The sequence below is a fragment of the Carcharodon carcharias genome, chromosome 2 (genome assembly GCF_017639515.1).
Source record: "Carcharodon carcharias isolate sCarCar2 chromosome 2, sCarCar2.pri, whole genome shotgun sequence".
In the NCBI taxonomy this organism is placed as follows: Eukaryota; Metazoa; Chordata; class Chondrichthyes; order Lamniformes; family Lamnidae; genus Carcharodon; species Carcharodon carcharias.
In genome coordinates, this window is record NC_054468.1 from 195,332,933 (window position 1) to 195,358,241 (window position 25,309).

General features: G+C 40.7%; 2 protein-coding genes and 1 long non-coding RNA gene across 6 annotated transcripts in view; 1 reads left to right on the plus strand and 2 right to left on the minus strand.

Moving 5' to 3' along the window:
- Positions 1-215: 215 nt before the first annotated feature.
- tbcc (tubulin folding cofactor C) lies at positions 216-3,552 on the minus strand. The gene is made up of 2 exons (XM_041176080.1): positions 2,254-3,552; positions 216-1,893 (listed from the first exon to the last, which is right to left on the minus strand). The coding sequence occupies exon 1, from the start codon at positions 3,455-3,457 to the stop codon at positions 2,411-2,413; it is 1,047 nt and encodes a 348-aa protein (XP_041032014.1). The 5' UTR covers positions 3,458-3,552; the 3' UTR covers positions 216-1,893; positions 2,254-2,410.
- A 10,004-nt stretch (positions 3,553-13,556) lies between these two features.
- On the minus strand, positions 13,557-17,363 carry LOC121270722. 2 transcript variants are annotated; one of them, XR_005941598.1, is made up of 3 exons: positions 16,451-17,352; positions 15,449-15,607; positions 13,557-14,300 (listed from the first exon to the last, which is right to left on the minus strand). It is a non-coding gene; the product is annotated as an uncharacterized LOC121270722 (long non-coding RNA). The 2 variants fall into 2 exon arrangements; XR_005941597.1 differs by lacking the exon at positions 15,449-15,607 and having other exon boundaries at positions 16,451-17,363.
- bicral (BRD4 interacting chromatin remodeling complex associated protein like) overlaps positions 15,422-25,309 on the plus strand; it is a 68,342-nt gene continuing 58,454 nt past the window's right edge. For all 3 annotated transcript variants that reach the window (XM_041176039.1, XM_041176045.1, XM_041176053.1), the window contains exon 1: positions 15,422-15,547. The gene's annotated coding sequence lies outside the window, so the exon portion shown is untranslated. The remainder of the gene's footprint in view (positions 15,548-25,309) is intronic.

Here is a 25,309-nt window from a genome sequence, read left to right on the forward strand (position 1 = left end):
AGTCCAGTTTTACAAAAGCTGATTAGAAATTAAGTCACATTTCATAAATCTAACATTTCTATTGTCTTTTCATATAATTAACTTTTTGAATGTTATCCACCGAAAATGTGCTGTGGATGTATATAGACCCAATAATCTTTTACTTCATTATCAACTATTAAAAAGCAATCTGAATGGGAAATAAATGGTGCTCCCTCAAGTTCAAGTCAACTGGATAAAACAAATGAAAATGTTTTATTTCATTGACCATTATGATGAATGGTTATTTCTAAACACAAACAATGCACAGGACTACAAGCAGTAGGCCATTCAGTCTACTCCCCCATTCAATAAGATCATAGTTGATCTGATCATGGCCTTAACTCTTTCCTGTCTGCCCTCCATAACCCTTGATACCCTTGTACGCCAAAAATCTAACTCAGGCTTGAGTATGTTCAGTGAGCCGGCCTCCACTGTCCTGAGGAGGAGAAGTCCAAAGATTAACAACCCTCTGAAATTCCTCATCTCCATCTTAAATGGGAGACCCCTTATATTGAAACTGTGCCCCCATTTCTAGATTCCTCCATATGGGGAACACATCCTCTCAGCATCTACCCTGCCAAGCCCTCTCAAAATCTTGTATTTCAATATCATCTCTCATTCTTCTAAACTCCAACGAGTATAGGCCCAACCTTTCCTCATGAGACAAGCCCCTCATCCCAGGAGTCAACCTAATGAACTTTCTCTGAACTGTCTCCAATGCAAATACATTCCTCCTTAAATAAGCAGACCAGAATGAGTTTGACAGTAAAAGGAAGCAGTTTCGGCTTAAAGAGATTTTAAACTTTCCTACAGATCAGATGATACTTTAGACTAATAAGCAAATTGGTCTTGAACATAAAAAGTGCTATTCTAACCCAGCCCTTGATATAAATTTACTCTCCTTTGGTCCTGCGCCACACAGAACCAAACACATCCATCCACACCTCCCTTGGGTTTGATATAAGGAAACAATGGTTGAAATGCAGCTATTTATATTTGACTGATTTTTTAAAAAAGCTGCATTTTAAAGCTGACTTATAAGTCAGATAGCCATTCCAAAATGGAATAGGCCCATAAGGCATTAATAAAATGAAGGATGAAATTTAAATAGGTGGAAAAGAAAGATGATAATTAAGGAAAAGGTGCATATGTTTTTACATCAAATATAGTTTAAATATTTAGCTTTTATAGTTTAAGATTATTGTATTGACAATATCAATTGTGGAGGAGCCTTATAGGATGAAATTAATATTCCCCCCCTTCCTCTTCATCCATCCCTCACCACAATTTCAGTGCAGTAGGTGAAAATTCTCAAAACTAATGTAGCCAGACAGTTTCCCTGAAGTCTAAGCTAGAACGTAGTTGAAATTTATTCCCACTAGTAAGGTAAATTAAACATGGGGACACGTACCAGAACTGGTCACCTTGAGTGATATTGGGCCTCATTTTAATAAGTACAATGAGAAATCAAAAATAAGCACGAGATGAATTTCAGGCCACAGTGATGCCACCAACAGCTCTCAGGTGGAGCCTGGAGAAGGCAATCGGAATGGGGCAGAGCAAAGGCTGCTAGTGGTCCAACCATTGCTACTCCTCTCGTCTTTAAGTGAAAACAATTTTATAGTTGAAATTTAATATGCATTGAAGACCTCCAACAGTTCCTTTTAAGTACAACAGGTTAAACTGTTGTAGAGCTGGAAATACAAAACTAGTCAGAGTTTGTATGGTGCAAGTCAGCTCAATCTTTGACCTCTTATTAAATCTATTGGCAGGAAACACCTCTAGAGCACCAGTATGGTGTTGGACTTGCTTTCACTCCTATTCAGACAGGGGTTGGCCTCCCACATTGGACCACTGCATCTTTTTTTCCATCTGCAAGACATGTACAATGCGGTTCAATTTCAACCCTTGTAGATTTGTGTTGGTAGATACTGACCCTATAGAAAGTCGATACTGACCCTATAGAAAATCAAAAGCAAGCTAGTTAAAGATGGTCAGAATCACCAAGTGACAGAAGACTTTTAAATTTCATCTTTACTGTTATGCATGCTAAAATTAGTTTAAATTATTCTTTATCATCTACATTCCAACAGTATGATAACTAACATGTCAATAGAAACTCAAACACAAGAACAAAACGTTGACAAGGTTACATTGCATGTACCATTATCATGGACAAGATACTTCACAATAAAACGTGCGAATTTGTACAAGATGAGCTTCAACACATACCAATTACTATCCGACAAATAGGACGAAAAATTAAATAAGTTGCTTTTCTTTCAGTCCGTGAAATTTATTTTATATTCAAGTATATGAACAGCTGCAATTAAATCACGACATTCTCCGATTGCTCAGCAAACACTGACTTCTGGCACATGTGATAGATTTATGGTGCTAAGATTTCGTCCCAGTCAGTTATTCGAGACTCTTCAGCCAAAATACTCCAGTTAGGGGAATGGTCAGACGCGAGCCAATTGAAATCGTCAATAATGTTCCAATTGTTTTTCGTTCTGTCTAAACCTGCCAGCTCAAAATCCTTTTCAATGCCTTCGTACTTCCAGTTAAACGGAGCAAAGGAAACTCCGGTACAATCTTCTACGATGGCTCTGCTGGTCACATGCAAATACACATTTGCATCCTTAGTATTATGCGTTCGCAGCTGCTGACAAGCGAAGGCAAACGTGCAGCCGATGGACTGGTCAATGAACACTGAGGTAGAGACAGGTCCGCACAACACCTTGGAATTGATGACATTCTTGACATGCAGTGTGTTGGGCGAGCCGAGTAGCTTCACCACGCAGTTGGACAACCTAGTCAACAACACGTCTTTCCCAGTGATCTCGTCCGCCCGCCGGACCAACACTTGAGAGTCGGCGTCAGAAAAGCCGTAGAGGTTTTCCTCGATCACTGTGTGGTCGCTGGGTTTGTTGTCGGATGGGGAATCAGCGGGTTTGGGCTCTTTGGGGCCGGCACCTTCCTTTCTGCGGGATTTGAAAGCGAATTTCTTCTTGGGTAGACATTCCTCCCTCTTCTCCACCACCATCCCTTGCAACTTCTGCACGGCGTCCTGGGCCTGGCGCAGCTCGTAGGCAGACAGGAACATCATACTGTCGTTCACGAACTTCTGCAGCTGCTGCATCTTCCGCGAGATCTCCTCGAAGCGGGCGCTCAGCGCGGTTCTGTCGCTGCCTTCGCAGCTTTCCAGCAGCGCTTCGATCTTCGCCTTCTCCTCAGAAAACGCCGCGGTGAAGAAGTTGGACTTTTCCTCCTTCACCCTGGTCACATCTTTGGCCATTTTCCTCCTCTCCACCTCCAGCTGCCTCTCCTGGTCCCTCCGCTGCAGGATCTCCACCATCTTCTCTTTTCGTCGGTCATATTCCGGGATTTCTTCCGTTAAATTCTCTCTGTTGTCGCTCTCCCCCACCAGCGCCATTTTGAACCGTTTCTAAACGAACCCTTAGCAACGAGCCATTTCATTGGTCCCATTTCAGTCGGGTGCCCGCCCCCTTTGTATCATTTATTCTGATTGGGAGGTAGCTTGGTTCAAAGGGCGATGGGTGCGGCTCTGCAAATGATAGGTTGGAATCTAAAGAATAGGGACATTTTATAATACAAAAGTACAATGCTGCAGATGCTGGGATATGTTAAATAAAAACAGAAATAGAAAATATTGGAATACTCAGCAGATCAGACTGCATCTGCGGAGAGAAACAGAGTCAACATTTCATATCGATGAGCTTTCACCAGATCTGAGGGAAAGATGTAATAGGATTTCAGCCAGTGAAAATGTGTGAGGAAGAACAGGGAAGGTCTGTTAAAGGGTCACTGGAGAGATTAAATGACAAAAAGATTCATAGTACCAAAGGGAATGAAATGGGGAAAATAAAGAAACAACAAAGTGTGTCCAGAAGAGGTGCGAGTGGCTGCATAGTTGACGTCAAAATGCAGTGAAGGAACAAAGAAACCAGAAAAAACAAACCAAAATACAACATGAAATAAAATGGGGGCAGAGGTTATGATCTAAAATTGCCGAATTCATTATTGAGTCCAGAAGGCTGTAGAGTGTTAAGTTGAAGGACGGGTGGTGCTGTTCCTCAAGCTTGCATTGAGATTCATGAGACACAAAAGACAGGAAGATCAGAATGGAAGCAAGGTGGAAGATTGAAATGACAAGTGTCAGGATTATGTTTGCAGACTAAACGGAGGTGTTCCGCAAAGCGGTCATGCAGTCTGCACTTGTTCTCCCCAGTACAGACGAGGCCGCATTGTGAGCAGTGAATACAGTATATTAAATTGAAAGTAGTACAAGTAAATTGCTGTTTCATTTGGAAGGAGTGTTTGGGGCCTTGATGAGAAGGGAGAAGGTAAAATGAGAGGTGTTGCATCTCTTGGAAAGGTAGGAAGGGGAGAGGGTGTTGGGAATGACAGGAGTGAATCAGGGTGTCGTGGAGGGAAGGGTCCCTGCAAAATGCTTAAAGGTGATTGGAAGATGTATTTGATAGTGGCTGCACGTTGTGGTTGGCCAAAATGTCGGCGATGATCTGTTGAGAAGAGGTTGGTGGGATGGAAGGTGAGAACAAGGGAACCCTATTGTGTTTATGGGAGGGAAGGGATGGGGTGAGAGCAGAAGTGCATGAAATAGGTTGGACACGGTGGAGGATCCTATCAACCACTTTGGAGGGGGATGGAATTGTGGGGAGATCCCCGATTGAGGAAAAATAAGACATATTGAAAATGCTACTTTAGAAGGTTACATCGTCTGAACATGTGCGACGGATGGAGAAACTGGGAGAATGGAATTCTTACAGAAAGTGGGCTGTGATGAAGTGTAGTCAAAGTAGCTGTGGGAGTCATGGGCTTGTGAATTTGTAGTGTGAGGCCATTTTATAAACCTCTTTTGATTTGAGCTGTAGGGTGACAGTAAGTTGCCCTATGCCACCAAAAGGGAACATAAAATTGTAACTAGTACATTGACCAAACAATTAGTTATAATGAGCTCAGAATAAACTTCTTCATCCAAAGAGAGGTAAAAATGTGGAACTTTCTACAACAGGAAGTGTTTGAAGTGAATAGTACAGATGTATTGAAGAGGAAACTGGACAAGTATTTGGAGAAGGGAGTAGATGGTTACGATGGTACACTTAGATGGGAAAAGGTGGGGAGGCTTGAGTAGAGCATAAACATTGGCATGGACTGGTTAGGCTGAATGGCTTGTTTCTGTGCTATATATTCTTTCCAATTCTATGTAAAATAATAGGCATGGTCACTGGAGCAACAAATACAAATTAAATTATAAGATCGTGAGTGTCCAAAATACATTCCATACCCTGTGGTGCCCACCAGCCGTATAACGAAGCACATTTATAACAGGTGATGGATGTGCTTATTTTAGTGTTTTATTTACAATACAGTGATGCAACAATTTTAATACTGAATCATAGAATGAAATAGCACAGGAGGAGACCATTTGGGCCACCATTGTGTCTGTATCAGCTTTTTGACAGTGATCGAATTAGTTTTGCCTCCGGCCCCTCCCCCTCCCCACTCTTTCCCCATAGCACTCCAACTTTTTCTGCCAAGTATTTATCTAATTCCCTTTTGAAAGTTATTATTGAATCTGCTTACATCACCCTTCAGACAATGTATTCCAAATCATAAATATGTGCTGCAGAAAAATTTTTTTTCATGTCACCTTTGGTTCCTTCAGTTACTGACCCTTTTATCACTTGAAACAGTTTCTCCTATTTAGTCTCAAAATCATCTATGGTTTTGAACAGCACTATAAATTTTCATTTAAGCTATAAGGGGGAAAATATTTCTCAATATAACTGCAGTCTTTCATCCTTGTTACCATTTTAGTAAATTTCCTCTCCCCCTCTCTAAGGCCATGACATCCTTCCTAATGTTTAGTGCCCTGAATGGGATGCAGCCCACCAGCTTGGGCCTAACAGATTTCATAAAATGATTACAACTTGACAGGTCTACCACCTCATACTGGGTATATTTTTGTTAAAATTCAAAATAGTTAGGAGGGGAGGATCATAGACTATGATTGCTTTGCTGAAATTGAAAATCCCATTAACAGCAAGTTACATTCATGGCTAAGGTGGGCTGAGAGGAAATGCTTAGTCATGATGCTCCAACCATCATGCATGCAGCTGGCTGGATGGCGCAGGTGATATGTTAAAAACAAAAAAAACTGCGGATGCTGGAAATCCAAAACAAAAACAGAATTACCTGGAAAAACTCAGCAGGTCTGGCAGCATCGACGGAGAAGAAAAGATTTGACGTTTCGAGTCCTCATGACCCTTCAACAGAACTAGGTGAATCCAAGGAAGGGGTGAAATATAAGTTGGTTTAAGGTGTGTGTGTGTGTGTGGGGGGTGGGGTTTGGGTGGGGGGAGATAAGTGGAGGGGGGGTGATGTAGTTGTAGGGACAAACAAGCAGTGATAGAAGCAGATCATCAAAAGATGTCACAGACAACAGAACAAAAGAACACATAGGTGTTGAAGTTGGTGATATTATCTAAATGAATGTGCTAATTAAGAATGGATGGTAGGGCACTCAAGGTATAGCTCTAGTGAGGGTGGGGGGAGCATAAAAGATTTAAAAATATTTAAAAATAATGGAAATAGGTGGGAAAAGAAAAATCTATATAATTTATCGGAAAAAACAAAAGGAAGGGGGAAGAAACAGGGGGTGGGGATGGAGGAGGGAGCTCAAGACCTTAAGTTGTTGAATTCAATATTCAGTCCGGAAGGCTGTAAAGTGCCTAGTCGGAAGATGTGTTGTTGTTCCTCCAGTTTGCGTTCACTGGAACAATGCAGCAAGCCAAGGACAGACATGTGGGCAAGAGAACAGGGTGGAGTGTTAAAATGGCAAGCGACAGGGAGGTTTGGGTCATTCTTGCGGACAGACCGCAGGTGATATGTTCCTCCTTGCTGGATTTAGGATGAATTGTGGGCACTACAGCTATAACAACTTATATTTAACTTTATTGTAAAAACAGCCCAAGGTTATATTATGTTACATTATAAAGAAAAATTGGACACTGAGACACATAAGATGATATATGGGCAGAGGCCAAAAGCTTGCTCAGAGGGGCAGGTTTTAAGGAGTATCTTAAAGGAGGAAAGAGAGGTAGAGAGGCACAGAAGTTCAGGGAAGAAATTCCAGAGCTTAGGGTCTAAGCAATAAAGGATCACCATGGTGGAGTCATTAAAATTGGGTATGCGCAAGAGACCAGAATTAGATGAGTGCAGGTACCTTGAAGGGTTGTGGGGCTGGTGGAGTTTACAGAGCTATAGAGGAATGATGCCATGAAGGGACTTGAAAAGAAGGATGAGCCTTTAAAAATCAAGGCATTGCTTAATGGCGAGTCAGGATAAATCAGCGAGCATAGGGTTGATGGGTGAATGGGACCTGGTACAAGTAGGGACATGGACAAGAAACATCAAGTTTATGGTAGGTTGAATGTGGGGGTCCGCCAGGAGTGCACTGGAATAAAGGCGTGGATGTGGGTTTCAGCAGCAGATGTGCTGAAGCTAAATGGAGCTGGGCGATGCGGGTAGATTCAGTAATGGCATGCATATGTGGTCAGTAAAGCCAGTAAAGTGACTGAGTACAGCTGCAAAAATCAGCTTTCCAAAGCTACCTAGTATTAAAAATGTTGCTAATTCAGTCAAGGTATCGATCCAAAATCCCTAGCAGCCAATAATGTTTATCCAGAGACTTAGCTTAATGGGGATAGGGATCTGTTCTTCAGTCTGCTTCCTGAGTTGCCATGTTTGTTTTCTCTTGGTGGGTTTAAGAATGATTGAATCAAATGCTCCTCGACACCAATTTCTCAAAGGCATTCTACTTCAAGTGCAGACCCCTATTTCACAGAATCACAGTGCAGAAGAGGCTCTCCGGCCCATCGAGTCTGCACCAACATGAGAAACACCTGAACTACCTACCGAATCCCATTTACCAGTACTTGGCCCATAGCCTTGAATGTTATCACATGCCAAGTGCTCATCTCTGGCAGTCACCTGCCATGAATGCTGGGCTCGTTGAACTAATTAAATTCACCAGGATGTTGCCTGGGATGAAACATTTAAGTTATGAAGAGAGGTTGGATAGACCTCATCCCGGTACTTTTTAAAGGATGTGAGGCAACCCGCCTCCACCACCCTCCCAGGCAGTGCATTCCAGACCATCACCACCCTCTGGGTAAAAATGTTTTTCGTCACATCCCCCCTAAACTTCCTACCCCTCACCTTGAACTTATGCCCCCTTGGACTGATCCTTCAACTAAGGGGAACAGCTGCTCCCTATCCACCCTGTCCAAGCCCCTCAGAATCTTGTACACCTCGATCAGGTCGCCCCTCAGTCTTCTCTGCTCCAACGAAAACAACCCAAGTCTATCCAACCTCTCTTCATAACTTAAATGTTTCATCCTAGGCAACATCCTGGTGAATTTAATTAGTTTAATGAGCCCAGCATTCATGGCAGGTGGCTGCCAGGGATGGCTAAGAAGCACCTTAACCAATATGTAGAGGTTATATTACTGGATTAATAATAGAGAATGAGAGTTCAAATTCCATCATGGCAGTTTAAAAATTGAATTCAGTTTTTAAAATTTGCAAATTAAATGCTGGTATCAATAAAAGTAACCATGCTATTATTGGATTGTCATCAAAAAGTGAATTGCTTCACGATTGTACTTTGGGAATGGAAACCTGCTATCTTTGCTTTGTCTGGCCATTTTGTGATCCAGCCCCACCCTAATATGGTTTGACTCTTAACCGCACTTTGAGTAGCTACCGCATCACCCAGTCCAGGGCAACTAGGTATGGGTAATAAATGCCAGCCTTGGCATTGATGCCCACATCCCAAGCAGAAATAAAATATGGTGACAACTGAATTTTATGTACACTTCTTGCATGGTACATCCCCCCCACAAATGTTATATATGGAATGTTATATATGAAAACTAGATGAAACGTAAATGAATTTCTACACCGACTATTCTGAAACAGACACTAGGATTGCAGAGCTATTATCTAAGTATGCTTTGCTTGATAAATGCGGACCACGGGTGTGCCAGAGGCTAAATTAATAATAAAGGACCAGACACTAAATTCTTTAATTCAAAATCTGGTTCATATATGCTTTAAAAAACAAAAATTCTGAAACTGAGAAAATATATAATCAAAAAGGTAGCATACTTAGAGTAGGTTAAGATTATAAAGTAATCACATCATGGTTTTGATATCGCTCAATGTCTAATGCCCAAGTCTAAAGAGCTACGTTAATACAGACCTTAAAAGTTGTGCCTTCTTATGGCTTATCAGCAAGGATGGCACCAGTAGTTTACTCCTGATTAATTTGAAGTTTGTTTTGCTTAAAAAAAATGATTACCCACTCATTTGAAAGCAAACCAATGAAGTTGGAGTAGAAGTTTAGAGCAAACAGGTATTTTTTTAAAAACCAGATAACTCAAATTAAACAACTTTAAATTGAGTAGACTGTAAAAGAAATTAAATCACCTCATAAATTCCAAAATCCTATGGATAATGTTTTACAATGATTAGTATGTATAGGGATGTTAGCTGGATTACCAGATAAGGGTGAGTACGGATGATGCACAACACTGTATATAACAGAACTTAAAATTGTTATTCAGCTATTAGATCTCTATGGCTTATATTAAGTTTTCTTTCCAAGTTTTCTTTCATATAAGCTTTCTTTTGAGATTTATTGCAGATTCATAAGATGTCTATCATGTTGCAATAAAGTCAGTGTCATCTTGGAAGTATTTTTGTGAAAATAAGAGATTAGCCTTTCCTTGAACTAATAAATTTAGACGTGAAAGTTAATTTTGAACTTGTTAAATAAAATGCATCCTTTAAAGCTATGCTTTTGGAATGAAACTACTTTGTGTAAGGGCAGTGTATCTGCAGTTATAACTGCTAATCTTTTGATTTATTATGTTTCTACCAAAATGGTCATTCAGCTGTTAGATGTCTAACCATATGATTTTTAAAGGGGCAGCAGAAAGACCAGTGGGATATGCATATTGGTCATTGACATCTGGGGAAAGAGATAGGAAAGACAGCATTAGCTATCATAATTGGCCTATATAAAATTTACCAATATCTGCTCAGTAGGAAGGCAGTAATTATGGGCCACACATACTGGTGCCAAAAAGAGGGACTTTAGTCTAGCTATTTCTACACTATGAGGGCTGGAGTCAGCTTATTATTGTGATATCAAATCTAGCAAGTAAAATGCTGATGGTTTATACAAAATCTGAGAACATTACCTTCCTTTTGACAAGAAGGCAGTTAAATATCTCTCAGTTATAAAACTTTCTAGTAACATCAAGTACAAAGCTGTGAATCTACACCTAAAGAAATATGTTTATCACAAAGCTTGCATTTCATATTTAAAACTTGACAGATCAGAATGAGCTCAGGAAAAAGTCTGGAAGAAGCCTACTTGATATGAAGTGTTCTAGTTAATTAGCAGTTTAGTGTCAAGATCAAGTACTGCATGCTTCCTATGAAAAACATATTGGCACTGTGTACAAGAAAACTTTCTCCAAGCTGCACAGTGATTGAATGATATGTGATTATCCATTTTCTCAAATCAGTCAAACTCTTTGAGTCGCTGGGTTTGGTTTTCAATACCATAGAAATCGGACAGATATCGATTATTATTCCATTTATTAATTGAAGTGTTTTTAATACAAATTTCCAAAGCATTGATCAAGTAGTCTGGGGTCTGGTCGTGATGTTTAGGTGGATGCTGGATCCGAGTAACACTAATATGCCTCCAAAATATTAAGTGTTACCATGAATGCACTGAGAATTTTTTTTCATCAATGTACCAGAAATAATTTTATGCAATGGTCTTTGTTTTACATCGCTAATGTATGCCAGATTTCTACAGCATAAAGAGATGCAACATTTCTTACCATTCCAGTTTGAATGGAGAGGCAGTAAACTTTGTTAGACCATTCTAATGTGATAGAGTCCGACACAATTACTCTGATGTTCTCCATTATATCTTTTTAAACAAGTCACAAAGTACCAACAAATTAATGCCTACTAAATTATTGTTTGGTAGATGGCTGTATATATGATAGGATATAATGCAGCTAACTTTAGGTTGCTGTTCAAAAGCAGGCCAAACTTGCAAATTAAATACTAAGATAAAAGCAAAATACTGTGGATGATGGAAATCTGAAACAAAAACAAAAATAGCTGGAAAAACTCAGCAGGTCTGACAGCATCTGCGGAGAGGAAGACAGTTAATGTTTCAAGTCCGTATAATTCTTCATCAGAACTAAGGAAATATAGAAATGAGGTGAAATATAAGCTGGTTGAGGGGGGTGCGAAAGGTAGAGCTGGATAGAGGGCCAGTGATAGGTGGAGGCAAAGAAGAGATTGCCAAAGATGTCATAGACAAAAGGACAAAGGGGTGTTGACATTGGTGATATTAGCTAAGGAATGTGCTAATGGTGACATTAAGGGTAGAGAGCAGGATGAGCAAGTGACAGATTACCCTAGTGGGGATGGGGTAGGGGGAAGGGATCGAAATAGGCTAAAAGGTGGAGATAAAACAATGGATGAAAATAAATTTTAAAATAACAGAAATAGGTAGGAAAAGAAAAATATATTTAAAAAATATAAATTATTGGAAAAAGGGGGATTGGAAAGGGGGTGGGGATGGAGGAGAGAGTTCATGATCTGAAGTTGTTGAACTCAATGTTAAGTCCGGAAGGCTGTAAAGTGCCTAGTCGGAAGCTGAGGTGCTGTTCCTCCAGTTTGCGTTGAGCTTCACTGGAACATTACAGCAGGTTAAAGACGGCCATGTGGGCATGAGAGCAGGGTGATGTGTTGAAATGGCAAGCGACAGGGAGGTCTGGGTTATGCTTGCGGACAGACCGAAGGTGTTCCGCAAAGCGGTTACCAGTTTGCGTTTGGTCTCTCCAATGTAGAGGAGACCACATTGGGAGCAGCGAATGCAGTAGACTAAATTGAGGGAAGTGCAAGTGAATTGCTGCTTCACTTGAAAGGAGTGTTTGGGCCCTTGGATGGTGAGGAGGGGGGAAGTAAAGGGGCAGGTATTGCACCTTCTGCGGTTGCATGGGAAGGTGCCATGGGAGGGGGTTGTGGTGTAGGGGGTGATGGAGGAGTGGACCACGTTGTCCCGGAGGGAATGATCCCTGCGGAATGCTGCCTGGGTGGGTGAAGGGAAGATGTGATTGGTGGTGGCGTTATGCTGGATTTGGCAGAAATGGGGGAGGATGATCCTTTGAATATGGAGGCTGGTGGGGTGATAAGTGAGGACAAGGGGGACCCTATCATGGTTCTGGGAGGGAGAGGAAGGTGTGAGGGCAGATGCGCAGGAGATGGGCCGGACACGGTTATGGGCCCTGTCAATCACTGAGGGTTAAATAGTTATTCACTGAAAATTGTAGTTCAATTTCAATTTCTGGTTGCAGGGATAAGTTGGAATGCTAGATCCCTGAATTAATAACTAAAAGACTGTGACATACCATTTTCACATTGGGGACTTAAAATTTGGAAAAGATTTATTGTTGACATCCTGGATCAATCAGGAAAAGGTTTATAGATCACATGAAGGAGGGTTGTGGCCTTAATCATCAGATGTATAATTTCTAGTCCATGCCCAGATACTTCACTGGTAAGTCTGAAAAAAACTCTGCAACATTAAAGCCAGTTGAAGAATAATTTATGTCATGTGATGCTTGTATTCTAGGTCAACTTCAGCCTCTAAAAAGGGTTGAAATAAAATCATGCCATATCTCAAAGCACAGAGATATCCATAGTAACGAAAGATTAATTTTTACTTATTAAAGATAGATTTTAAACATGACTGGGCACAGATAATGTGTACTATATCTTGCTTAGTGAAAATTATATTGTTACTATATCTCTTTTCTAAACACTAGATTTAACACTAAACATAAAAAGGTTACCTGAATTGCTCTTTCAAGAAAACAAGTTTTGTTCCAAACACTAATTCTTCAGCATAGCATGAAATTGTGATTATCAATTTCTAACTAAATTGTGGTGCACCTTTTGCTCTAAATGTAAGTTTAGTACAAATGAACCTGAAAGTATTTGATTGACCAGGAAATTTAAACAATTTCACTTTTTCCATGTATTGTCAATAATAAAGTGGATATTCTCTGCAACAATTATTGTAGTTTCCCCAGGTTATCCTTAGATTAAAAATCAAATTCTATGTTATAATCAAAACACTGAGGCCATTGTACTTTCTATGGATGTTGGTGTCCCGGAAATCGTACAAGTATGTTGTTATTCTTCCAGAAATTCCTGTACCGGCGAGGGTAGATTGGATAACTGAGCACAGACAATGTGTACTATACCTTGCTTAGGGCATAAGAACTAGGAGCAGGAGTAGGCAATTCAGCCCTTCGAGCCTGCCCGCCATTCAATACGAACATGGCTGATCTCATTTCGGCCTGAAAATTATAAGATGTTACTATATCTTTTTTTCTAAATACTAAATTTAATACTGCACATAAACAAAGTTATCTGAATTGCTCTTTCAATAAAACAAGTTTTGTTCCACCACAACTCTTGCATGTTTCTTAAAGTGAGCAAATTGTGAAATAGAATATACAGTACCTTTATGAGTGATGTTTATATGCATCAGAACAAATACATTTGTTTACAACCAAACATTTACAGCAAAAAGAATACATGTTATCAACTTTATTCATAATACGTGGTTATTGTATATAATTAAATCTCATCCGCGTACAAAATATAACAGCATGGGGTGGACTCGAGTATAATTGAAAGAGCAACATTTTGAACTTAATTTCAATTGCATGGAGAAGTACTTCAAGGTTCTTAGAATCAAAGTACAATGCATGAACAAATATTCATCTCACTCTAAAATCTCACCGTGTAAAATATAAATGTTTTCTCTCCGGTCGCTAAACGTAAACAATTTATTCTTGTTTTAAAGAAATAGGTCTGTCCACAGAAAAGGAAATCAACAGTCAAAGATTGTTGTAGAAGTTGGTGCGCTTTCCAGATGCTTAAACAAATTAAAATAGCGTCGCTGAATTGGTCATATCCCAAATTTTTTTGTCCAGTTTACGTTACAGCGTCGGCCGTGCCAAGCAACTATTCAGTGGATTTCAATACTATTGTTCAGTAAAGAGAATCAAATCAGAGAGCGTGTCAGGACGTAAACATCGGAGTTTCAATGGTAAAGGATATTTCTGAAACCGACAGTGTAACAACTATTAAACGGAGGGTTTTTAATGTCAAAATGAAATACAGAGAACAAAGTATTCTATACTCCCTCGTATACTAGGTCGTACACCACTGTTAGAGAGTTCAGCATTTCCAACGTTCCACATCAAAAAATTAAGACAAAATTTGCGTCTCTTATGTGAGCATGGAGATAAGGTGAAAAGATTGTTACTGCATATTTCTTTAAAAGCTATTTCGATAAAAGATCGGGTCTCATTCAAGATGTAAAACATGAACAAGACCAAAGCAGTGAAGCTCTACTGGACTGGGTCACATCAACTGCTTCTCTCCCCACCGCCTCCCTTGGCCAAGGGGACTGAATACTGGCCAATGAGCGTGGCGCTTTGAGGGGGCGGAGCGTCCGCCGTAGACCAATGGGATGCGATGGGTGGTTGCGGTGCGCGCGTTTGTTTGTTCAGGGCAAGGACCCCGGCCCATGCGCTGCGCTTCGCGTGGTTAGAAAGAGGGGAGGGGGGTAATTTATCGGAACCATTTCATTTCACTTTTCTTACAAATGTTCAGGAAACATGGCCTTTTCTTTTAAAAAAATAATAAAATAAATATATCTATATCATATGAGGGCAGCTGAGACTCAAATCTTTAAACCGTGTCAGATATTTGCCCTTTCAAATCGCTTGTGTCATGTGATCCTGGGACCCACCAACAACACAATTCCATTAAATCCCAATAATAAAATATTTAAATTTTTAAAAAATCAATTTTGGCTGTTCTTTCGTGGAATAAGTAGAGAGTGAAAGAAACGCCACGTAACCCATCGCCTTTTTTTGATTAAAAAGATCATTTTCCCCCACAATGGGGGTGCTATTCAACGAAACACAAAACTCGTTTTTTTTCCTTTTTTAAAAAAAGGGGTAAACAATGACCGTCTTCGCACTTTTTAAAATAAGTTTCAAACATTTCCCCTCCTCCCCCCCCCCCCCCAAATCAGGAAAAAAAGACATGTGAAACAAGCAAGTTCAAACAAAATTGAAAGTGGGGAGTTTTTAAAAAAAAGAAAGACGGTGTTTTTTATATTAAAAAATCGACGTGTAGTTTATTGTATATAAAAATGTTTTTTTTTTCCTTACAGGAAAATGCCCTGAACAGCTCTTACTTTTCAATGTGTGTTGAGTTGGATTTTTTTTTGTTCTTGGTCATCTCGCCCCTGATTTGATGGCGAGGAAACCCCGTTGACAAGGCACGCTTCATGACGGTGAGTTCCTTCAGTGTATTATAATTTTGTGATAAAATTTTCAAGGGAAAAAAACAACTCCTTCGGGGAGGGGGGGGGGGAAAGAAAGAAAAAAAATAGGGTCTAAGGGAAAATATTTTTTTGGCTTGAAAAAAAAAATCACCCCCCCCCCCACCCGTCTTTAGGAACAGCAGCAGCAGAAAGCGGAGGGCAAAAATAATCACCCATCAACGACAACAGCACCACCACCAAAAGAAAAAAAGCTATTTCAGTGGCCACTTCTTTATAAAATATACTCTTCCCCGTCTTCGTTCTCTCTTCCTCCCCCCCCCCCTCTCTCTCTCTCTCTCTCTCTCTATCCTTTCATCTGCAGCCTCTCCCCAAACTAAATGAGTCATTGTACAGAGAAAGCTGTTCGAAAATATAGTTTTTCTTTCCGCCCCCGTGATCACGACGAGTTTTTTTTTCCCCCCACACAGAAAAATAGACCAGGGAGAGGGAGAGAAATAATCGTCCGAGATCCCTCCCTCTTTTTTTCCTGCTTTCTAAGCGGTTTTATCTGGAGTCACGGGCGGCTGTTTAGCAGCACCATTTGGTAAATTGACCTCACGGGGTTATTTTTCAAAGCGGCGATTCTAGATTCTCCCTGTAGATTTCCCCCCCCCCCCCTCCCCCATCTCGCCTCAAAAGACGGAAAGAGACCGGGGGCGGGGGGGAAGAAAGAAAGATTCCGACCAAAGATGGATGGATGAAGACCGACTCGGCAGTCACTACCGGCGCTTTGGTTTTTCTTAAAACGCTCGGTTTAAAAAATCCTCGGATCTGCCGATTACTAGCGTTACCCAACAGATGCTCCCTCTCGGCGGCTTAAAATAAAATAAACCTTAAACCCGGCGCCGGAGAGAGAGAGAGAGAGAAAAAAACCTTAAGAAACCGTTTGCTCCGCTCCTCCCGTTCATGGCGATGGGCGGGATTGGAGGTCGATCTTTGGTTTTATTTTCAGACTTCTAGTTTCTCTCTTCCCCTTCTGATGGTGTTTGACACATTTCCATCTGATTTGAGGGTTTTTGCTCAAACTTTCTTTTCAAAAAATGAATGGACGGTTGCTGTTTTCGCAAAAACACTGACATTTATTTCCCTCCCTGCCTCGTTCAGTTATCAAGTCGATTTTTTATTTTTTAAAAACCGGTTTGACTGCGATTCCGGATTTAAAAACAAATAAAACCTCGACTAATAATCGCTGCCTTTCAGTGTCCCGCCATCGGGTTATCAGTTCGGTGTCGGGTGTTCCTTCAGCTTCGCTGCTTTCTTTCCATGTAACGTCTCGCTTGAAATGTTCTTCCTTTAGAGAGAGGAAAAAAAAACATTTTCTTTCCCTCCTTTATTCGACGCCCAACTTAAAGTTGACGGAAAAAGATTCGATTTTTTTTAACTTCGTGGAAAATGTTTTAACTGCTGCATCTGTGGGCGGGATTTTGAAGACATTTTTAGTTCGGTTTCAACCCAGTTTTTTTTTAAAAAAGCAACTTAACAGCCGGTGACCAGCCTTCGTTTTTGACTGTTTGAAAACGTTATTTCGACGGCGTTCGTTGTTGGGGCAGCTCTTTTTGCCTCTTAATTTTACAGGCCTCTGGGCGTCTCTTTCTTCCCCCTTCCTCTCTCCGTTTAATTGTTTTCGCCAAAAAGTTATTTTAATAATATTTCTTTCTACTGACCACGTAGGCAATAAATAGCTCAATTTTCGAGTAGGAAACGATGTGGTTGATAACTCCACTGCGGGAGATGATCATGCTGGCGTTGTGCCAACACTGGTTGCGCAGTTTAAATTCGCTGTAGCGTCGCCATTTTAGCTGCTTGGAGCTACCGAACATCTCATTTTTGACAAAACATTTTACATGCTAGAATTTTGTTCTATTTGCAAGATCATAATGCGGCCTGATATAAATGTATTTATCTAACAACAAATCTGGATTATAGTAACGTGCACTGTACGAATGATTACTATAATAAAACATCATGTAAATACTTCTGTGTGCTTTTGTTGGAGGGGATCGTAACCATTCAATTTGCTTAAAATTTGAATGCACTGAGGTCCCTTAAAGTGTTTCATCCATTGAATTTCGTTCGTTGTAGTTTTGATATTGCTGTGAGTAACATAGCTGGGAACTTCAAGGGGTTCATCTAGTGTTCAAGGATTTTGTTAATATGCATTGCAAGCGAAAACAAAAATTGGTCAGCCAACTAATAATTAATTGGCCTACGTTTGATGCACCAAAATTTTAGAAGTTGCTGCAAAAACATGGCTGCCAGTATTTCAGAATATATACTAAAATCGCTCTCATGGTTTTATGTATAGATATATACCGATATATATATTTACTTAGATATATATTCAATTGTTAAAAGTTTGCTTGATGCACTGAGGTTATGTAAAATCTGGAGCATGAAACAACTGTTCCTTAATTACATACGTTCTTGTACTAGAGAAAGAGTCATTATTCGATTAAAATTGTGACATGCTTAAATTGGAAGGAGTTCTGGCACATGTTAAGTGTGCAAATGGACAAACGGAACTGGAGACCACAATCCATTTTTTTGCTGAATAGGCCCATTTTCAGAATTAATGTTCAAATATGGTGTGCAATTGCAGTGCTCTAAAATATTTTTTAAAAATCACATCAATTGTTAGATTAGGGGTAGGATTTTTAATAATTTGCACCTAGCATTTTCAAAAATTATGCAAAGTTACATAATTGTAAATTAAAAGTCATTTATAAATGAGAGCACATAACCAAGTGGGGATGCAAAGTTGATTCTACAAGAGGCAAATTTGATAATTAAATTCTCTTTAAGTGGTATAATTGACACAGATCCTTGAACATGTTTTCCTATCCCAAATGTTCATCTTTCTTTCAACTCTTATGTTTGAACTTTGATCAGGTTTTTGCCCGTGACACAACACTGAATCAGCCCTTATTAAAGGCATAAATGACATCCTATGTGATTGTGGCACACACCCTCCAGCCTTTGACATGGTTGACCCCACGATCCTTCACCCAATGCCTCTTCGTCCATTGTCCAGGTGCGTGGGACTGCCCTCACCTGGTTCCATCTTTATTTGCCCAGTCATAGCCAGAGACTCTCCAGTAATGATTTCTCTTCCGACTTCTATATACGGTTACCTCTGAAATCCCACATGGATTTATTCTTGTCCTTTCCTATTTCTTATTTACGTCTACCCCTTGGTGATAACTCCTGAAAAGTGTCAAATTTCACATGTATGTTGACATCACCCAGCTCTACCTCACCACCACCTCTCCAGACCCTTCCACTGCCTTTGTTTTTTCACACTGCTTGTCCGACACCCAGTATTGGACAGGTAAGAGGTTCTCCCAACTGAATATTATGACGTGTCAAGCCATTGCTTTGGTCCACGTCTCAAACTCTGCTCCCTAGCCATTGACTCCACCAACATCTTCTGAGTTTGAACCAGACTATCTGCAACCACGACATTCCATTTGACCCTGAGCTGATTATCTAGCCCCATATTCTCTCCGTCATCAAGACCACCTACTTCCACCTTCATAACATCCCCATTCTCAGCTCTTGCCTCGGCCCATTGGCTGCTCAGACCCTCATCTAGGCCTCATGTATCCAGACTCTTATCCTAGTGTTTGCTTAGCTGGCCTGCCACTTTCTGTAAACTCTCGCACCATGTCTTGTTCACCCAGCATCCCTGTGACCATTGTCAATCGTTCCAACAAAGCCTTGAACGTTCTGAGATTCTGGGCTCTTAAGCATATCTGGTTTCCATTAACCCATGATTGACTGCTGTGCTTACAGCTGCCTAGGCAGTAAATTCTGAAATTCACTCCTTAAACCTCTCTGCCTGTGTACCTCTTTTAAGATACCTGAAAATCTTTTTCTCACCTGACCTGATACCTTTTTATGTGGCTTGGTGTCAAGTTTGTTTGATAATGTTTCTGTGAAGCAGTGTGGGACATTTTACTATGGTAAAGGCACCGTATAATTGCATGTTGTTGGTATGATAGATATAAAAAAAGAGCTGGCTTCATGTGAACAGCAAAATCTCTTAATGATATGAAAAAGGTGACAAACATTATTTGAAATGAAACATTCCTTCTGAAACATACACTATGATCCAAGAACAGTGTTACATTCAGTAATTCAGTAAAAACACTAATCATAAATGCATTCTTTTGCTGAAAGATCCAGCCCTGACCATCTGTGGCTTTACCTGTCACATTATAGTATATGCATCATGTTACTCCAACAGTGTATGCAGTGGTCTCTGAATCTGAATGACAGAAGTTTCAAAGGGCAGGTGGGAGCTAAATCCATCATGTTATAAAATACAACATTGTATTACAATTTGAAAGTAAAAGCAATGTAATATGATGCTGACCGGATTGCCACTGATCCTGCTTTATTAGTACCACTGTTTTACAAGCTGCGATCCAGAGGATATGACGTCTAACTGATAAGAGGTAATGTAAGTCGTCGTGATGATAAAGTTACAAGTGGAATATAAATAATATCCACAGCTTCTCTTGTAGATTTTTTTATTGGAATTGTTCAGTTACAATTAAAAGGGGGAGGAAAAAAACACTTTTTTCATGGTGTGCAGGAGTGCATTTCATAGTGTGTAATATAAACAGAACACATGATTACACACATTAGTTGCATTTGTATCATACTCTAAATAACATTTTTTAAAGCAAGATTGGTAAAATTGATCAGGGGTTACATACATAGCTCCTGTGTCAATTAAAGTACTAAATTGCTGAGGATCTTTGTATATTGCAAATGAATTCTTACTGTCATGTGCATGTGTACCATTCTATTATTTAATAAATATTTTAATTACTCTCCTGTGGTACTGATTATAATGAGTCAGGAGACAAAAGAACAATCTACCATAAAAGGCTACAAACCATACACATTGTGGCTTATTGAGCCTGGAAGTTGCTGCATATTTGCACCTAAAGACATGTGCAATATAAGTGCAAATCAAACATACAGCTTAAAAATTGCAGAATTTTGAGTGTTACTACGTTATGTAGTTAAAACAGTACAACCTCCCCGAATTTTTTTTGAAGGTTGTTTATTGAACCCTCAGCCAAATGCTTCTCAATAATTATGATCCCATCCCAATTTATAGAACCTTTTAGGCAAGATTCCTGCAAGTGCACTTACTCATAAGCTCTCTTTGAATTAAGGCCAGATTTTCAGTGGGAAGCAGTAATTTTTCTGGCAGTATATTAAATTTTATTTAGTATTTTAAAAAATTCTTGTCAATCAATTTTCAGTTTCTTTGATTTTATATGGCATAGGTATAAATCATATTAAAAATTGAAAAGCTTCCTCGATTGCAGGTTCTTAAAGTGCTGTCCCTAAGGTTGTGAAAGGTGCCATGTAAATGCAAGTTCCTTTTTCTGTTATGTGGTCTGTTGCAGCTCTAGTTCAAGTATAATAAGGCCTAGGACGACCAGGGTTGGGAATCAATTATGATTGCTTGGCAATTTTATCTCTATTTTTAAAGCCCAGAATACATATGAAGATGGCAGGGAAGATGGTTCCGATTGCAAGTAGGTAATGGCATGCAGCAGTAGTAAATGGGTGAGAGGATTGAGGAGAAATAGTAGTTCTGTCAAATGCTTTGGTGGTTCTAGGATCTGGGAACATTGGGATTACAATGTGGGTGTCAGGAAGTTGCAAGTAGTCAAAGCATTTGAGTGGCCTGAGACTAATGGGAGTGGTGTGTTAGTGTGTGGCAGCAAAGGCTGGTCTGGGTTTGGCAATGCAAGGTATATGGTGAGTTGTAGAAATAGTGGAGAGAAGATCCTGGAGTAGTATTGGGATCAGTGAGTACAGGAGTGTTTAACAACATTGGTTCGGGGAAGGGAATTATAGGATCTGGAAATACTGGAAGGAAGGTCCTAGTTTTGAGAGTGCTGGAATAGATGTGTGGTCAGATTGGAATTGTTGGGATCCTCAAACTCAGGACTGGTGAGAGAGGCAGGGATGGTTTGATAATATGGCGAGTGTACTTAATGTTTCCTTGGGCCTATAGTCAACCGTCCCAGTACTGCTACAACATTGGCATCTGCCCAGGTACATGTTGTCCACAAAAAGCAGGACAAATCCAATCCGACCAATTACTGCCCATCAACTTATTCTCAATCATCATGGAAGGGATCATTGACAATGCTACAAAGTGGCACTTACTCACATGCTCACCAGTGCTCGGTTTGGATTTCGCCAGGACTACTCTATTCCAGTCTTCGTTACAGTCTTGGTCCAAAATGGGCAAGAAAGCTGGATACTGAGATGAGACTGCCTTTAACTTCAAGGCAGCATTTGATTGAGTATGGCATCAAGGAGCTTTTGTAAAATTGAAGTTGATGTAGTTGGAGAAAACTCCACTGTTTGGAGTCATACTTGGCACAAAGGAATAAGGTAGCAGTTGCCTGAGGCCAATCACCTCAGCCCCAAGGCATTGTGGCAGGAGTTCCTCAGGGCAGTGTCCAGGCCCAACTATCTTTAGCTGCTTCATCAATGAACTTCCCTTCATCATAAGATCAGTAGTGGGATGTTTGCTAATGATTGCATGGTGTTCAGTTCTATCTGTAACTCATCTGAAATTGAAGTAGTATGTGCCCACAATCAGCAAGACCTAGACAATATTCAGGTTTGGGCTGATAAGTGGTAGGAAACATCTGTGCCACTGTTACGACCATGTGAGGATGGGTGAAATTATTCCCCTATTCTTCAGCTGCAGTTTTGACTATAACATGGTTTTTTGTGAATTTACAGAGGATGTGCTTCGTCAGTTCTATAAGTCCTACTATTTATGCTTTCAGGTTGTAAAGTATTACTCGGACAGATTTTCTTAAGTTAAACAAAGAACAGGTTTATTGAAACAACAACCCCCATCATCACACACATTCAGTTGGAAAAACTCAGCAGGTCTGACAGCATCTGCAGAGAGGAATACAGTTAACATTTCGAGTCCGTATGATTCTTCATCAGAACTGAAGAAAAATAGAAATGAGGTGAAATATAAGCTGGTTGAGGGGGTTGGGACAGGTAGAGCTGGATAGAGGGCCAGTGATAGGTGGAGGCAAAGAAGAGATTGCCAAAGATGTAATTGACAAAAGGACAATGGGGTGTTGACGGTGGTGATATTAGCTAAGAAAGGTGCTAATGGTGACATTAAGGGTAAAAAGCAGGATGAGCAATTGACAAATAGCCCTAGTGGGGGTGGGGTCGGGGGAAGGATTGAAATAGGCTAAAAGGTGGAGTTGAAACAATAGATGGGAATACATTTAAAAATAATGGAAATAGGGGGAAAAGAAAAATATGTTTAAAACATATAAATAATTAGAAAAAGGGGGATGGGATGGAGGAGAGAGTTCATGACCTATTTCCATTATTTTTAAAAGTATTCCCATCTATTGTTTCATCTCCACCTTTTAGCCTATTTCAATCCCTTCCCCCCACTCCACCCCCACCCACCCCCATTAGGACTATCTGTCACTTGCTCCTCCTGCTTTCTACCCTTAATGTCACCATTAGCACCTTTCTTAGCTAATATCACCACCTTCAACACCCCTTTGTCCTTTTGTCTATGACATCTTTGGCAATCTCTTTGCCTCCACCTATCACTGGCCCTCTATCCAGTGCTACCTGTCCCACCCCCCTCAACCAGCTTATATTTCACCTCATTTCTATTTTTCTTCAGTTTTGATGAAGAGTCATACGGACTCGAAATGTTAACTGTATTCCTCTCCGCAGATGCTGTCAGACCTGCTGAGTTTTTCCAGCCATTTTTATTTTTGTTTCAGATTTCCAGCATCTGCAGTATTTTGCTTTTATCACACACATTCATCTAGGCCCACACACACTGTACAAATGGCATAGTAAGAGGATAGGCATACAGCATTTTTACAGTTCATGAAAAATAAAACAAAAGAGTATACGGTTAGCTGTTCCTTTGCTGGTCTCGATGTGGTGGTTCCATGTTGCGGCCGGCTTGTTCAGCTGCCTTCCTGGAGATAGCTGAATGGAGCAGTTTTCTAATTTTTTACCGAAAAGACATAAGGCCAGGATTTCCCGATTGGCGAGCAGGAGTCGGGGCCTGCTTGCCTACATGTAAAATGACACCTGGTGACATCGGGTGGAACTCCCGATGTCACCCCGTCCCATTTAAATTTTCAGGTAGGCAGGGGCTTGGCAGAATCAGCTGTGCGCCCGCCGACCTGTCAGTGGCCAACTGAGGCCATTGACAAAGTCATTTAAAGTCATTAGTGGACTTGCTCGTCCAACCTTAAGGTTGGCAGGCAGGCCAGGAGCTCTGGCGGACATTAGAAAAAGCATGAAAGCTCATCCACGAGTGGGATGATGTTTCATGTAGGTTTTAAAAAATGTAATAAAAGTGTATTTGAAAGTGATAGACATGTCCCAACTCATGTGACAGTGTCACATGAGGGCATATGTCAGGGAATTTTTTTTTCTCTATTTTTCAGATTTTTTTATTGTGGAGCTAATCTCCCTGAGGAAGCACTTAGTCTCAGGGAGATGAGTGCGCTCTTTCGTGCACATGTGTGAAAGAGCTCACTCTCAGCTCAGGGAATTCCCCCGCCCGCTCGCACAGGGAGCGCATAGCGGGCCTTAATTGGCCTGCCCACGTAAAATGGCGGCATGCCCCCGATTGGGGATGCCGATCGGAGGCGTGCCTCCACGCGCCCGTTCCTAAACTTCCCCCCACCCCTGCCGGGGAGAAAATTCTACCCTCGGTTCGCAGTTGGTCTCCCTTCTCAGGATGGTTGCTTTATAAACCGGGCATTGCACTGCCAAGAGAGAGAGGGACAGAGAGGGCACACAGTTTCAAATCCTGTGTTCAGCACAGCATTGCCCTTTGTTCTCTGCCTCCTGCTTGGTAAGGAGGTCCATGGAAGTACTTTGCTGGGTGTATATTCCAGAGAAATTCTAATTAGTTCATGCTGCTGCAGTTATTGTTTCATAACAGGTAATTGCATTTTGGTGTTTCATCTCAGAAACATTTTAAAGGTCTCAGGATGGTGTGCATCGACAGAGGATGGGGTCTATCACGCTTCCCAGGGGTTGGGTGTTTGCTTTCATCCCACTTGGTGGAATGCAAAATTGTGTATATTGCAGCAGCCTGGGCAATTTTCCATTGTCTGTAGAAGGGGCCCCAGAGTTTTTAAAAATCCTGCCAGAAGAAGAAAAAATTAGAAATTGTATCTTCAAAAAGCACATCGTCATAACAGCCACACATGTACCAGGCAGTGACATGAGAGTACAACCACCTTCCATGACATTCAATGGCATTACCATCACTGAGCCTCCCACCAACATCATCCTGGAGGTTACCATTGACCAGAAACTTACCTGGATCAGCCACATAAGTTCTGTGGCTAGAGGAGCAGGTCATTCGCTGGGTATTCTGGTGGCCCTCTTGACTTCTCAAAACCATATACCATTACAGGATACAAGTCAATGATGGAATACTCTTCATTTGCCTGGATTAGCTCAGCTCCATCAACACTCAAGAAGCTCAACACCATCGGGACAAAGCAGCTCACTTGACTGGTACCCCATTTATCGCCTTAACCATTCACTCCATCCACTCCATCCACTGGTAGGCCATAGCTGCAGTGTGTACCATATATAAGATACATTGAAGCAACTCAACAAGGCTTCTCTCCAGTGCTTTACTACGGACTATCCCTGTGCTCT